The sequence below is a fragment of the Oncorhynchus mykiss genome, chromosome 6, assembly GCF_013265735.2.
Source record: "Oncorhynchus mykiss isolate Arlee chromosome 6, USDA_OmykA_1.1, whole genome shotgun sequence".
Classification (NCBI taxonomy): domain Eukaryota; kingdom Metazoa; phylum Chordata; class Actinopteri; order Salmoniformes; family Salmonidae; genus Oncorhynchus; species Oncorhynchus mykiss.
The window spans coordinates 75,572,932-75,585,962 of NC_048570.1; the positions used below are offsets into that span (position 1 = coordinate 75,572,932).

The 13,031-nt window shown below is 44.0% G+C and overlaps 1 protein-coding gene across 1 annotated transcript; it reads right to left on the bottom strand.

Moving 5' to 3' along the window:
- Nucleotides 1-179: 179 nt before the first annotated feature.
- Nucleotides 180-11,118, bottom strand: LOC110526597 (bromodomain-containing protein 7). The gene is made up of 17 exons (XM_021607698.2): nt 10,978-11,118; nt 8,690-8,877; nt 6,693-6,801; nt 6,475-6,532; nt 5,758-5,902; nt 5,464-5,574; nt 4,972-5,144; nt 3,862-3,988; nt 3,628-3,703; nt 3,342-3,449; nt 2,868-3,003; nt 2,420-2,522; nt 2,262-2,321; nt 1,536-1,638; nt 1,096-1,239; nt 606-746; nt 180-360 (listed from the first exon to the last, which is right to left on the bottom strand). The coding sequence occupies exons 1-17, from the start codon at nt 11,018-11,020 to the stop codon at nt 299-301; spliced, it is 1,887 nt and encodes a 628-aa protein (XP_021463373.1). The 5' UTR covers nt 11,021-11,118; the 3' UTR covers nt 180-298.
- Nucleotides 11,119-13,031: the final 1,913 nt, after the last annotated feature.

Genomic DNA, 13,031 nt, shown 5'->3' on the forward strand with positions numbered 1-13,031 from the left:
CAGAGGCAGATGTTTAAGATATGGAACACTGACTTGTCCTGTGGCCTTACTCAACGTCTACCGTGTTGCTTTCATCTGGTCTGAGGACTAAATGGGAGTTTACATTTTGTACAGTTGCGATAAATTGTTTCGCAAGTTGATATTTTTAGAGGCTGAATCCCAACTTGATTTACGAAGACAAAAGGTGACAAATGGCTTTATATATAAAAAGGTTTAAAAGAAATGCAAACAAAGAACCTTTTTGAACACTACAACAGAGATTGGATGTTATCAGGAGGATGGTTGCTGTGAAATTCCATTATACTGCGATGACTGGAATCTGCTGAACTTCAGGCAAGGTATCCATTGGCTCAGCATCAACTGGAATCAAGATAACGGGAATAGCTTTGACATTTCAATTCATATGTAGCCATAACATTTTATACACCGTAACACCATTCAATACAACTTTACTACCTCAGGGGCAATTAAGAAGGTAAGTCAGTTTTGCAAGTAGGCTTACTACTTCACTGAACACCTTAAAAATCAACCAGCATATGGTTAGAATGTTTACTACCCATGAACTAAATAACCAGGGAAACAGATGCCGGGTGGTTTAAGCCTACCTGTGGTGAGGTCTATGAGTGGTTCATCTGCCTCTAAGGGCAGAGCAATGCCCATGGCCCTCCTGATCCCGTACACACTGCTCACATCTCCTGGAGCCACCTGACTGGTCAGTTGGGCCAGGTTACCAGTCACCTTCTCAGCTACAGGGAGACAAATGGGAAATTATATTAGAGTCCAACTTCAAGCCAAAGGGTGGAGTCCAAATAAAGATCACTCGTAGTGGTGTAGCTGAAAAATGGATGGCCCAGGAATTTCTTCCACTGGAATTAACAGAGTCAAAAGGAAATAGCTTTGACAGAAATTCATGTTTAGTCGTTTCTGGTTGCACTATTTCTTTACATGGGAAAGGTGATACCTAGTCAGCTGCACAACAATGACTTCAACCGAAATGTGTCTTCCTCAACCCTTTGAATCAGAGCCCCCCCCCCCGCCCCCAATAAAATACAGAGTGGAATTCCATTCTCCTTTAAAAAGAAAAGGAAGCGTTACCCAGTTGCAGCTCCTTGGTGGTTGGGGCTAGCAGGCAGATAATGTTGGGGGGCTGCTTGACACTCAAGCGTTCCCTCTGCGCTTCCTGCAGCTCGTGGAGGAGCTTTGTAGTCTCATCCAACTTCTGCTGGAAGTGTTGGGCCTCTGATGCACAGAGACATATACATACACTTAAATATCCTAAGGAAGCTTGCATTGACCTGTGCAGGATCATCTACAATGGATTCCATTTCTTGAATCCGCCCTCTTATCTTCATAGACTACATTCAACTGGGACTGCATAGGGCCTACAACAGCCCAGGGAGGCTGCAGGAGTCAGAAACGCCTCAATTACCTTGAGGAAAGGTTTAAGCCTAGGGGATTTAAAATGTAACGCTTGGGCTCTCAGTAGTTTGAGAACTGGCATGCTGTCGGTTTGCTCAGTTAGAGCTGATCTTTACCCTCAGAGAGGAGGTCCGGTGGAGTCTGGAGGTCCAGGCCGACCACAGAGCCCAGGGAGGCTAGTCTGCTTTCAGTCTGCTTGCTGGCCTCCGGATCAACCACCTGAGGGAAAAACAGAAGGATGAAAGAAAGGTTAGTAAAACGCATTTTTGTTTGGATTCCAAGTCACCCAGTGCTGCAGTCAGTGAATCTTTAAAATTGCATTCCTGAAAGGAGGCCCATCAGCCAGGCCAGCTCTTTTCTGGTAGCTCCAGTCGATACCTCTGCCAAGCTCTTTCCAATAAAATAAAGAGCAGCAGCAACACCCAACCAGGGAATGAGGATAAACTGGACACTGGCCAAGCACAGCAAACAGCCAGGTACAGAGAGTTGCAGTGTGCTTGAGACACCTGATTTTCTTTCCTCCAGCCTCTACACTGCTGTGACTGAGGAGCCATTCAGCCGCCCAACGAAGGAGGCGCAGAAATAAAACAGACATTTCCACATCCCTGACAGTGTGTGAACAGACCTGGTGTCAGGGGCTGGTGGAGAGAGGCAGTGTTTTGAAGGGGAAATGTTCTTTCCATGTGTTGGATCATGGCAGCAAGCTATATGTCAAGGAGTTGGGTCGTGTGGGGGTGGAGCAGGATAGCTGGGGTTCACTTCAGGAGGGTGTAGTTGAGACCTAGGGTGTGGCGTCTCCTTTATCTGCTGAGGTTTAGTGTCCTAGTATATCTGAGACTTACCTCCATGTCCTTGTCTCCAGTCTCAGCGGTTTCTGTTGGCCCTTGCTCATCTGGACAGGTCTGACAGGCAAGAACACATCAAGTTTAGTATTGTCCAAAGAAATGTTAAAATAACTGTAGCCATAATTCCCATGCAGATACATGCTTAATGGTTCTACCTCTCTCAGGGTTTTGGAGTGCTCCCCGTTAGTCAACGCGTCCAGGAGGTTGTCTGCCAGTTTGTACATGTGCTCCTCCGATTTGGACAGGAACTCCGAGAGGCTGCAGACACAAAGACAAACACATTACATCAGTGTGTGTGTGTATGGTAGTCACATTTGGTCTCCTCTCAGAAGCAGCAGTAGGGTCGTATCAGGTTTACCATGTGGTTTTAGCCTCCACCACAGTGAATCTCATCCACGCCAACAGAACCATAAAATGCCTACTCATATACAAACCCAATGAAATACAGGGGCATCTGGACTGTTATGAGCATGCTGGAATGCTTAAAGCTTTGTTTATTTGGAATTATTTACTGTAAAGTAGGCTCTTGTTATTGTAAATGTCAGATCCGGACCATAATATTACACCGTAATGTAGGGGGAGGATGAGGAGCAACATGCATACCTCTCAGATCCCTGGAGGCTGGCTTCCTCTCCATAGAAGGAGTAGATCAGGTCAGAGTCCTCTTTCCCGATGTTGGCGAAGCTCGAGTCGTAGGCGGGCGCGTAGGAGGTGTACGGACCATAGTTCATGTACGATACTGTGAGAGTTGGGTTACATTACAGCTCGTAAACACTGATGGAGATACAGGATCACAGGCTGAGAGCTCAGCCTCTCACAGAGATACATTTATAGGACTATGAAAAACAGATTTTTATAGAATCACAATCTAACAAGGCTACATAACCTTAGGGAAAAACAATGTTGCCCATGAATGGATACATTAAGACTGGTATGTTGGTTGAACATTGGCTTTATACATGCGCTTCTATACAAGCTCTGGGTTCAGATGAAGAGGTTATTCAGCCCCTCTTGGGAGACGATATAAGAAATGCCTTTTGATTATTAAACCTTGTCACTAAGGCCCCTTCAGCTTACCTGGTGTGACCATGTTCCTCTTGTCCTCCTTAAAGCCCTGCAGGGTGTTGATGCCACTCTGCAGCCGGTTGGACATCATGCCCAGCTTCACAGGGCAGTAGCCCACATCTGTAGAGATAAGAGCAGATGGAGAAATAGAGGCTCATTTACAATTAAAATCTGATTTTATTACACTTGATATAGTTAACAGTTGGAATCAATCATGGATTCCTGTTTCCCCATGTTGCACAAATAGAAATGGATATAGAGCAACGAGCTAATTGCGGGCGTGACTGACTGGACCTACCTCCAGCCACAAGGTCGACTGGGTTCAGGATTGCCAGTGTGGTGGAACCATCAGACTTTCTCCTCTCAAAGTCCAGCTACATGACCAAATAAAACAATATTTGTATTATTACATTAGTGAACATAATGAATACATTCACTAAATTAGACCATACATTTCCTATATAGCAGATGGGGTAAGAGAGCTTGGTTGGCCTAAACAGTTTAAGCCAATTCCATAGCCCGTAGCTCTCACCTCACTCTCCAGCCCTCTATTGGACAATTTGCCTCCTGAATCGTCAATGAGCTTACGGATCTCCTCAAGCTCCTTCTCTGCTTGACTGACGACCTTGGACACTTCGTCTTTGGAGTCGTTGTCTTTCCTGGAAGTATTGGAGAACATATTATAGAGGAGTAGGAGACTTTCAACTTAACTGATTCATAGGGTTTCATTGTTCAATACCAAAAAAAGGATCAGCAGAAAATATGAATTTATTTTGCTGGCAGCCATTAGTGATTACAATACATTTTGAAACAGTCATAACATCTAAATCTAATAAATACATTTCATGCTATAGCTACAGTACATGTTCCCAATGAATATGCTGCCAGTATACTTTCAATCAAACTTCACATCAAATCTTAAGTCCTCATGCTGTAGTCTTATTTGCGAAAGCATTTCAAATCAAATATTTGTTGCATGCGCCAAATACAACAGGTGTACCTCACAGTGAAATGCTGAATACAACAGGTGTACCTTACAGTGAAATGCTAAATACAACAGGTGTACCTTACAGTGAAATGCTAAATACAACAGGTGTACCTTACAGTGAAATGCTTACTTACAAGCCCTTAACCAACAATGCAGTTTACAAAAACACCTAAAAGTAAGAAGACATTTTCTACTCATTATACCTCAGTGGGGTTTACAAGGACAACAACTCGTAGGTTTCAGAGAGTGATTGGTGTGAAACGTGCTGCATAATGCTGACTGAACACAAGACCTGACACGCTCAGAGGCATTCCTTTCGTTATCGCTCACCCTCCAGCCAGATTCTGTAGAAAGAACTAATCCACCAAACACTTGGGAGAACAAGTCCACAGAACTTGGACACTATCCATGACTTAATAACATTAGTGTGTAATACTGATTGCTTGCTTCCTGGTTGGGATCTGTGTCTGGCAAATGGCCAGGAACAGCTTCTCACAGTCTAAGCTATGAACAAGCACCTTAACCCCTATCTGTAGTCTAAATATTAGTTTATGTAAATTGTGTCTGAGATCGAAATCCATATGTTGACTAAGCAATTAATACCTAAAAGCATATTGGTCAGTGTTCATGTGCAGGGTAAAGTTATCACGGTACCTGGGAGTGTTTGGTGCAGACTGGGTTGTCTCGCTAGGATCTGTGGGGCTAGGGCCGTCTTTACACTGGTCCATGCTTGAGTTCCCCACCTCTCCAGTCTTACTTGACCGGTTGGCTGGGTTCTCTAGGTCAGCCATGAACTCAATACTCTGCCTCAGGCTCTCAAGCCTCTCCTGTGGGACAGCGAGAGAGTTGACTTTGTTTCACCGCAATTTACGCCACAATCCATTGTTGTTCCAACCAAGGGGTGTTGTGATTACAGGGCACCAATTATAAAACAAAATAAACTTTGTGGTGAAGATTCATATCTAAACATTCAGGGGTATGGATATGGCGCCCTCTGCTGTTCATGTGGCAACTAGCGATTATTTCACTCAGGCACAAATATAGGGCCAGTTTCCTAGACACAGATTAAGCCCAATCCAGGACAAAATCCCATATGCATGTGTGATGTATGTGTCAAATTTCCTTCTGTAGGCGCACTCTCCTTACCGGGCGGAGGATCTTCATGCCAGAGTGGAGCAGCTTCCTGGCAGCTTTGTGGTAAATGGTCTCTGGCTTGTTGTAGATCATGGCATTCTCACACATGATTCTGAAGTCCACCTGTATCAATGGAGACACACGGCAGTCAGTCACTGGACTCTGTATATGTTTAACGTTGGGTTTCTATTTAAAGCAACACCTCAGGCTTGATTGTCAATCAACCCACTGCTTTAGAATGAGACGACAAAAGAAAGCTATTCTGAAAGTTATTTGTCAAGAAGGTAGAGCAGCTGACAGGTGTACCTTGAGCTCCTCTAGTGACTGGTAATACTCATTCTTGACTTTATCCTTCATTGCGCCAAAGTCCATGGGCCGCTTGATGATCGTGGAGTAGCCAGGAGCGATAAGGTCAGTCACAGGGAACGAGAAAAACGCACTTGGGTCTTTCCTACAGGAGAAAGTCAGTTATTGCTTTGTTAGGCCTCAATGCAACATTTATTTTACCAAGTAAGTTGACTGAACACATTCTCATTCACAGCAACAACCTGGGGAATAGTTACAAAGAAGAGGGGGGGAGGGGGGTGAATGAGCCAATTGGAAGCTAGGGTTTATTAGGTGTGAGGACCAGATTGGGAATTTAACTAGGACACCAGGTTTTTAAAAATGTTTTATTTAACTAGGCAAGCCGGTTAAGAACAAGTTCTTATTTACAATGACGGCCAAACCCGGACGACACTGGGCCAATTGTGAGCCGCCCTATGGGACTCCTAATCACGGCCAGTTGTGATACAGCCTGGAATTAAACCAGGGTCTGTAGTGACGCCTCTAGCACTGATATGCAGTGCCTTAAGAGTCTGGGTGCAGCAGTCTATGATAATTGCCATGGGATCTTTGACCACAGAGAGTCAGGTCACCCGGTTAAAAGCCCATCCGAAAGACAGCACCGGGATATTTTTTTATAGACCAGAGGAAACAGACTGCTAATCAATTCATTGTCAATGTCTTATTAACAAGCTTCACCTTTGGAGCTGTCTGATGAGCTGACTCAATGCTTCCTGCAGTGGGGTCAGTTCTTTCTCTGAGAATGAGAGAGGGAAAAAGCACACGAGCGAGTGAGGGAGCGAGAGGAAGAGTAAGAGATAAATAATGGTTCAAATGACTTCATATAGAAATGAAAGGCAAAGAAAGGATTATGATGGAAAAGTTGCAGTCATTGTAGAAAATGGCAAGTAACTTACCTTCCACTTTACTCAAAGAGGATGCCAGATCTGAACGGATAGGGGTCCTGCTCGCCTCCCTATCATCCCAGTCTGTATCAGCGTCCTGTCCCTTCTTCTTCTTCGTCATCTAAATGCACCATAAGCATGTTTGTTGACACTTCATTTTTAAAACATCACCTGTCCGTCAATCTATGGGCCAAATAAACTCCTATTTGAATTCCGAAAATCAAAAGCCTCTTAAGTTTAAGTATTGGGCTCTTGGGCAAATCCATGTGGTCAGAGCTGAATTCCTCTAAAAGATGGTCTCTGCTCCACTCAGTTGGTGGAGTTCATCAAACATATTGGCTTGTGAAAGTAAAAATGCCGAGGGGGTGAACACATTTTGTTGCCTTACAACCTGGTATAAAAATATTTTTAGGGGTTTGTATCATTTGATTTTCACAACATGCCTACCACTTTGAAGATCCAAAATATTTTGTGAAACAAACAAGACAAAAAAACAGAACTATTCACCCCTCCAAAGTCAATACTTTGTACAGCCACCTTTAGCAGCAATTACAGCTGCAAGTCTTTTGGGGTATGTCTCTATTAGCTTGGCACATCTGGCCACTGGGATTTCTGCCCATTCTTCAAGGCAAAACTGCTCCAGCTCCTTCAAGTTGAATGGGTTCCACTGGTGTACAGCAATCTAAGTCATACCACAGATTCTCAATTGGATTGAGGTCTGGGCTTTGTCTAGGCCATTCCAAGACATTTAAAGGTTTCCCTTAAACCACTCGAGTGTTACTTTAGCAGTATGTTAGGGTCATTGTCCTGCTGGAAGGTGAACCTCCGTCCCAGTCTCAAATCTCTGGAAGACTGAAACAGGTTTCCCTCAAATTTCCCTGTATTTAGCGCCATCCATCATTCCTTCAATTCTGACTAGTTTCCCAGACCCTGACGATGAAAAACATCCACATAGCATGATGATGCCACCACCATGCTTCACTGTGGGGGATGGTGTTCTCAGGGTGATGAGGTGTTGGGTTTGTGCCAGACATAGCGTTTTCCTTGATGGCCAAAAAGTTACATTTTAGTCTCATCTGACCACAGTACCTGCTTCCATATGTTTGAAGAGTCTCCCACATCCCCTTTGGTGAACACCAATGTGTTAGCTTATTTTTTTCTTTAAGCAATGGCTTTTTTTCTGGCCACTCTTCCGTAAAGCCCAGCTCTGGAGTGTACAGCTTAAAGTGGTCCTATGGACAGATACTACAATCTTTGCAGTCTTTGCAATCTTTGCATCTTTGCTTTGCAGCTCCTTCAGGGTGATCTTTGGTCTCTTTGTTGCCTCTCTGATTAATGCCCTCCTTGCCTGGACCGTGAGTTTTGGTGGGCGGCCCTCTCTTGGCAGGTTTGTTGTGGTGACATTCCTTTCAATTTCTTAATAATGGATTTAATGGTACTCTGTGGGATGTTCAATATTTCAGATTTTTTTACCCAACCCTGATCTGTCCTTCGCCACAACTTTGTCCCTGACCTGTTTGGAGAGCTCCTTGGTCTTTATGGTGCCCCTTGCTTAGTGGCGTTGCAGACTCTGGGGCCTTTCAGAACACACACACACAGAGATCATGTGACACTTAGTCCACCTGTGTGCAATTAACTAATTATGTGACTTCTGAAGGTAATTGGTTGCACCAGATCTTATTCAGGGGCTTCATAGCAAAGGGGGTGAATACATATGCACATACCACTTTTTTAGAGTAAGTTTTTTTTTTTTCATTTCACTTCACCAATTTGGACTATTTTGTGTATGTCCATTACATGCAATCCAAATAAATCCATTTAAAATTACAGGTTGTAATGCAACAAAATAGGAAAAACACCAAGGGGGATGAATACTTTTCCAAGGCACTGTAGGTGGAGCTTATTCAGCTAGCACCACCCATGCCATGGTCTCCCCTAGATATTTCCCTCAAAAAAACAGTACAAAGGTAAACAGGGGCTGTAATGAAAATATGGATTCCCAAACTCACCTTTTTCTTTTTATCAACTGGTGACATGGTATCGTTCCTTTCCTTATCCTTTTTCTTCTTCTTTTTCTTGTCCTTGTGTTTCTCTAAATCTGGATGTTCGTCAAATGTGTTTTCAAAGCTCGAGCTTCCAGTCGTCACCTCATTTCCAGCAACCTTCAGAACCAATTTAAGTGGTCTCTCCCCGTACTCTGTAGATGGGACACATTGGGTTAGCTTTAAGTACACTGCTCAAAAAAATAAAGGGAACACTTAAACACAATGTAACTCCAAGTCAATCACACTTCTGTGAAATCAAACTGTCCACTTAGGAAGCAACACTGATTGACAATAAATTTCACATGCCGTTGTGCAAATGGAATAGACAACAGGTGGAAATTATAGGCAATTAGAAAGACACCCCCAATAAAGGAGTGGTTCTGCAGGTGGTGACCACAGACCACTTCTCAGTTCCTAAACTTCCTGGCTGATGTTTTGGTCACTTTTGAATGTTGGGGGTGCTTTCACTCTAGTGGTAGCATGAAACGGAGTCTACAACCCACACAAGTGGCTCAGGTAGTGCAGCTCATCCAGGATGGCACATCAATGCGAGCTGTGGCAAGAAGGTTTGCTGTGTCTGTCAGCGTAGTGTCCAGAGCATGGAGGCGCTACCAGTAGACAGGCCAGTACATCAGGAGACGTGGAGGAAGCCGTAGGAGGGCAACAACCCAGCAGCAGGACCGCTACCTCCGCCTTTGTGCAAGGAGGAGCAGGAGGAGCACTGCCAGAGCCCTGCAAAATGACCTCCAGCAGGCCACAAATGTGCATGTGTCTGCTCAAACTGTCAGAAACAGACTCCATGAGGGTGGTATGAGGGCCCGACGTCCACAGGTGAGGGTTGTGCTTACAGCCCAACACAGTGCAGGACGTTTGGCATTTGCCAGAGAACACCAAGATTGGCCAATTCACCACTGGCGCCCTGTGCTCATCACAGATGAAAGCAGGTTCACACTGAGCACGTGACAGACGTGACAGTCTGGAGACGCCGTGGAGAACGTTCTGCTGCCTGCAACATCCTCCAGCATGACCGGTTTGGCGGTGGGTCAGTCATGGTGTGGGGTGGCATTTCTTTGGGGGGCCGCGCAGCCCTCCATGTGCTCGCCAGAGGTAGCCTGACTGCCATTAGGTACCGAGATGAGATCCTCAGACCCCTTGTGAGACCATATGATGGTGCGGTTGGCCCTGGGTTCCTCCTAATGCAAGACAATGCTAGACCTCATGTTGCTGGAGTGTGTCAGCAGTTCCTGCAAGATGAAGGCATTGATGCTATGGACCGCCCGTTCCCCAGATCTGAATCCAATTGAGCACATCTGGGACATCATGTCTCGCTCCATCCACCAACGCCACATTGCACCACAGACTGTCCAGGAGTTGGTGGAAGCTTTAGTCCAGGTCTGGGAGGAGATCCCTCAGGAGACCATCCGCCACCTCATCAGGAGCATGCACAGGAGTTGTAGGGAGGTCACAGGCACGTGGAGGCCACACACACTACTGAGCCTCATTTTGACTTGTTTTAAGGACATTACATCAAAGTTGGATCAGCCTGTTGTGTGGTTTTCCACTTTTAATTTTGAGTGTGACTCCAAATCCAGACCTCCATGGGTTGATAAATTGGATTTCCATTGATAATTTGTATGATTTTGTTGCCAGCACATTCAACTATGTCAAGAAAAACGTATTTAATAAGAATATTTCATTCATTCAGATCTAGGATGTGTTATTTTAGTGTTCCCTTGTTTTTTTTGAGCAGTGTATATTCCAAAATATTTGATTGTAACCAACGCAAGTTGCTACTGACAGTTCGCTAGCCGGCTAGCTCAACTGTGAGGTAGCCAACTAGTTAGCCAACATAACAGCCAACTAGTTAGCCAACTATGTTGCAAACAGATCACCAACATGGCGAGTTGGCTAACGTTACCTCTCCACCGGCTAAAATATGTAAATGAGTAAACTATGTAAATAACTTGCTAGCCATTTCAAAGTTCAATCTTTGGTTCAATGCATATAGGATACATAAGGCGATCAGCAATAATCGAATTAGCTATCTATTAATTTTAACATCTGTTAATGAGCTCGGTACAGATGGCTAAGCTAGCTGGATAAGTTAGCTAGCTAACTTGCAGTGAATTCAAATGGGTGATTATGCGTTAGCTAACCAAAGCTCGCGCGAAAACAGCTATGAAGCGCAAGCCTTTTAGTGGCCCAAGGAATTCAACCAATACCAGCGCATTGGATATCTAAATGTGTCTTACCTTCATATTTTTCAGACTTGTGCTTTTTATGCTTCTTGCCCATTATTTATATGTTTTGAATCTTTACGCTAGCTGACAGCCAAGTTCTTTGTTTTCTCTCCTGGAAGGGATAGCAATCGATTGCAGAGTGCTTTGTTTGGTGCAGCGCCGCATGTCGGCTGGAGTTTGAATCACATTATTTTTATAACCATGTGCAATGTTTATTTGTACTTAAGCCAGACCTACATAACATGTCCAGTGTCCATGTTGTATGTTTTTACTGTAGTTAATATTTTTTTTTAAACTGTTTTTATTGTGTCAGAAATGGTCCCAGGCTGTATCACATCCGACCGTGATTGGATCTTCCAAATTGGCCCAGCGTCGTCCGGGTCGGCCGGTAGGCCGTTATTGTGAATAAGAATTTGTTGTGAACTGACTTGCCTAGTTAAATAAAGGTTAAATATATATTTTTTAAATGACATAAGAATGTATCAACTTTGGTCACCTGTAGGGGGCGTGATTAACACAGTATTAGTCTCAAGGTTTTCCTAGATTTAAAAAAACTGGACAGCAGATTCAGAAGCAGTGTAGGCCTATAGTACATAATGATGTGATTGTCCTATCTCCCTCTGACGTCATCACATCCTCCTACTGAGTAATTGTGTATAGTAATAAATGGGAACTTGCTTTAGAAGGTGAAGCACCCCAAGGTTATCAGATGCCCCTGGCCCGAATAGTCAGGCAGACTGGTTAAAACAGACAGCACCCCAAGGTTATCAGATGCCCCTGGCCCGAATAGTCAGGTAGACTGGTTAAAACAGACAGTGCCGAGAGGGTACCCAAACAGAGAGGAACGGAGGGTGAATGCAGCCTCTGATGTGTGAGTAACAGGCTTCCCCTCCGTGCCCTCTCTGGAGCCAACTAGGATAGACAGCTAGACCACTGTTTCTCACCTATTTGTTTATGGAGCCTCACTTTGGAGACACGATAGGGAGTGAATAAGTTAATTTACTCTGAGAAAATGTATAGAAATAAATTAGGTCCAGAGACAGTAACTTTGACCCACTAACTTCCTCATGGCGGTTGCCTGTCCCACTTTCCATTCCCCTTCTCTGTGACTTTTCACTTTGACCAGCACGAAAGGCCAAACGATCCAGGACACATTTTTACTGTATGTTTAGATTTCCCTGAGGCAGCCCACCAAGGCCATTCACTGCATAGTTTAGTTTACATTTCCACCAGTCCAGTCTGCTTTTAGTCCTCTGTCGGACTGTCTTAGTGTGGATGCCCACACTCTACAACAGATAGATGATAATACTCTAACATGAACCTGCTTTGAAACACTGGATTGTTTCTCTATCATGTAATAACTCCTATTGTCATTATGGATCACAAATAGGAGTTTTACTTGCCCTGGCCTGGACCCAAGACCAGTAAACTGTGAACTGTCCAAAGGGAAAGATAGCCTAAGCTAACTCTTGTACATGGCTTATTATTAGGACACTGCACAGGCTTCTGCTCTGCCTCCTCTATCCCCTTCAGAGCTGTTATGCTCTGTTAAATCGCCACATATTTTACAGGCCGATGAATGACAGATGTTTTATTCATGGAGGGAAGATAGTGTGCATTCTTTGAAGCACATTCCAGGTTTTAGAGGATGGGGGCCGAGAATCCAGTTGCTCATATTCAGAATTGGTGGAAAATCGAGAAATTGAGAATCGGCCATTCCGACCATACCTTCCTTTCAGATGTAAAGGAGATTCTGAGGCTCTGATGAATGTATAATTTTTCATCAATGGCTAGGCAAAATAATCCTCAACGAATTATAATTGATCTGAATATCAACTCCTCTACATTTTTGTGAAGTGATCATATTTTTACATTTCAAGTTGATCATTGAGGATTTTAGTTGTATTCTATCTGTACAGCTGTACAGTTTAGCGTTATCATTGCCTGGCCCACGCAAGCAAATACCATTTTTCTTTTGCCCTTAAGGATAATCATTTTAAGCAGTGAGGTAAATCATGTCAGTTGATTTAAAAACCCATCACTCTGGTTCAGCTCAGGCTTAATAC

What these genes read in the sequence shown, in the direction of transcription:
- LOC110526597 (XM_021607698.2), bottom strand. Translation starts at nt 11,020, where the DNA reads ATGGGCAAGAAGCATAAAAAGCACAAGTCTGAAAAATATGAAG. An exon ending in TCTGCACCAAACACTCCCAG is followed by an intron (nt 3,989 to 4,971) that starts GTACCGTGATAA and finishes CAATACTTCCAG; the next exon opens with GAAAGACAACGACTCCAAAG. An exon ending in CACCAAGGAGCTGCAACTGG is followed by an intron (nt 747 to 1,095) that starts GTAACGCTTCCT and finishes GTCTCCCTGTAG; the next exon opens with CTGAGAAGGTGACTGGTAAC.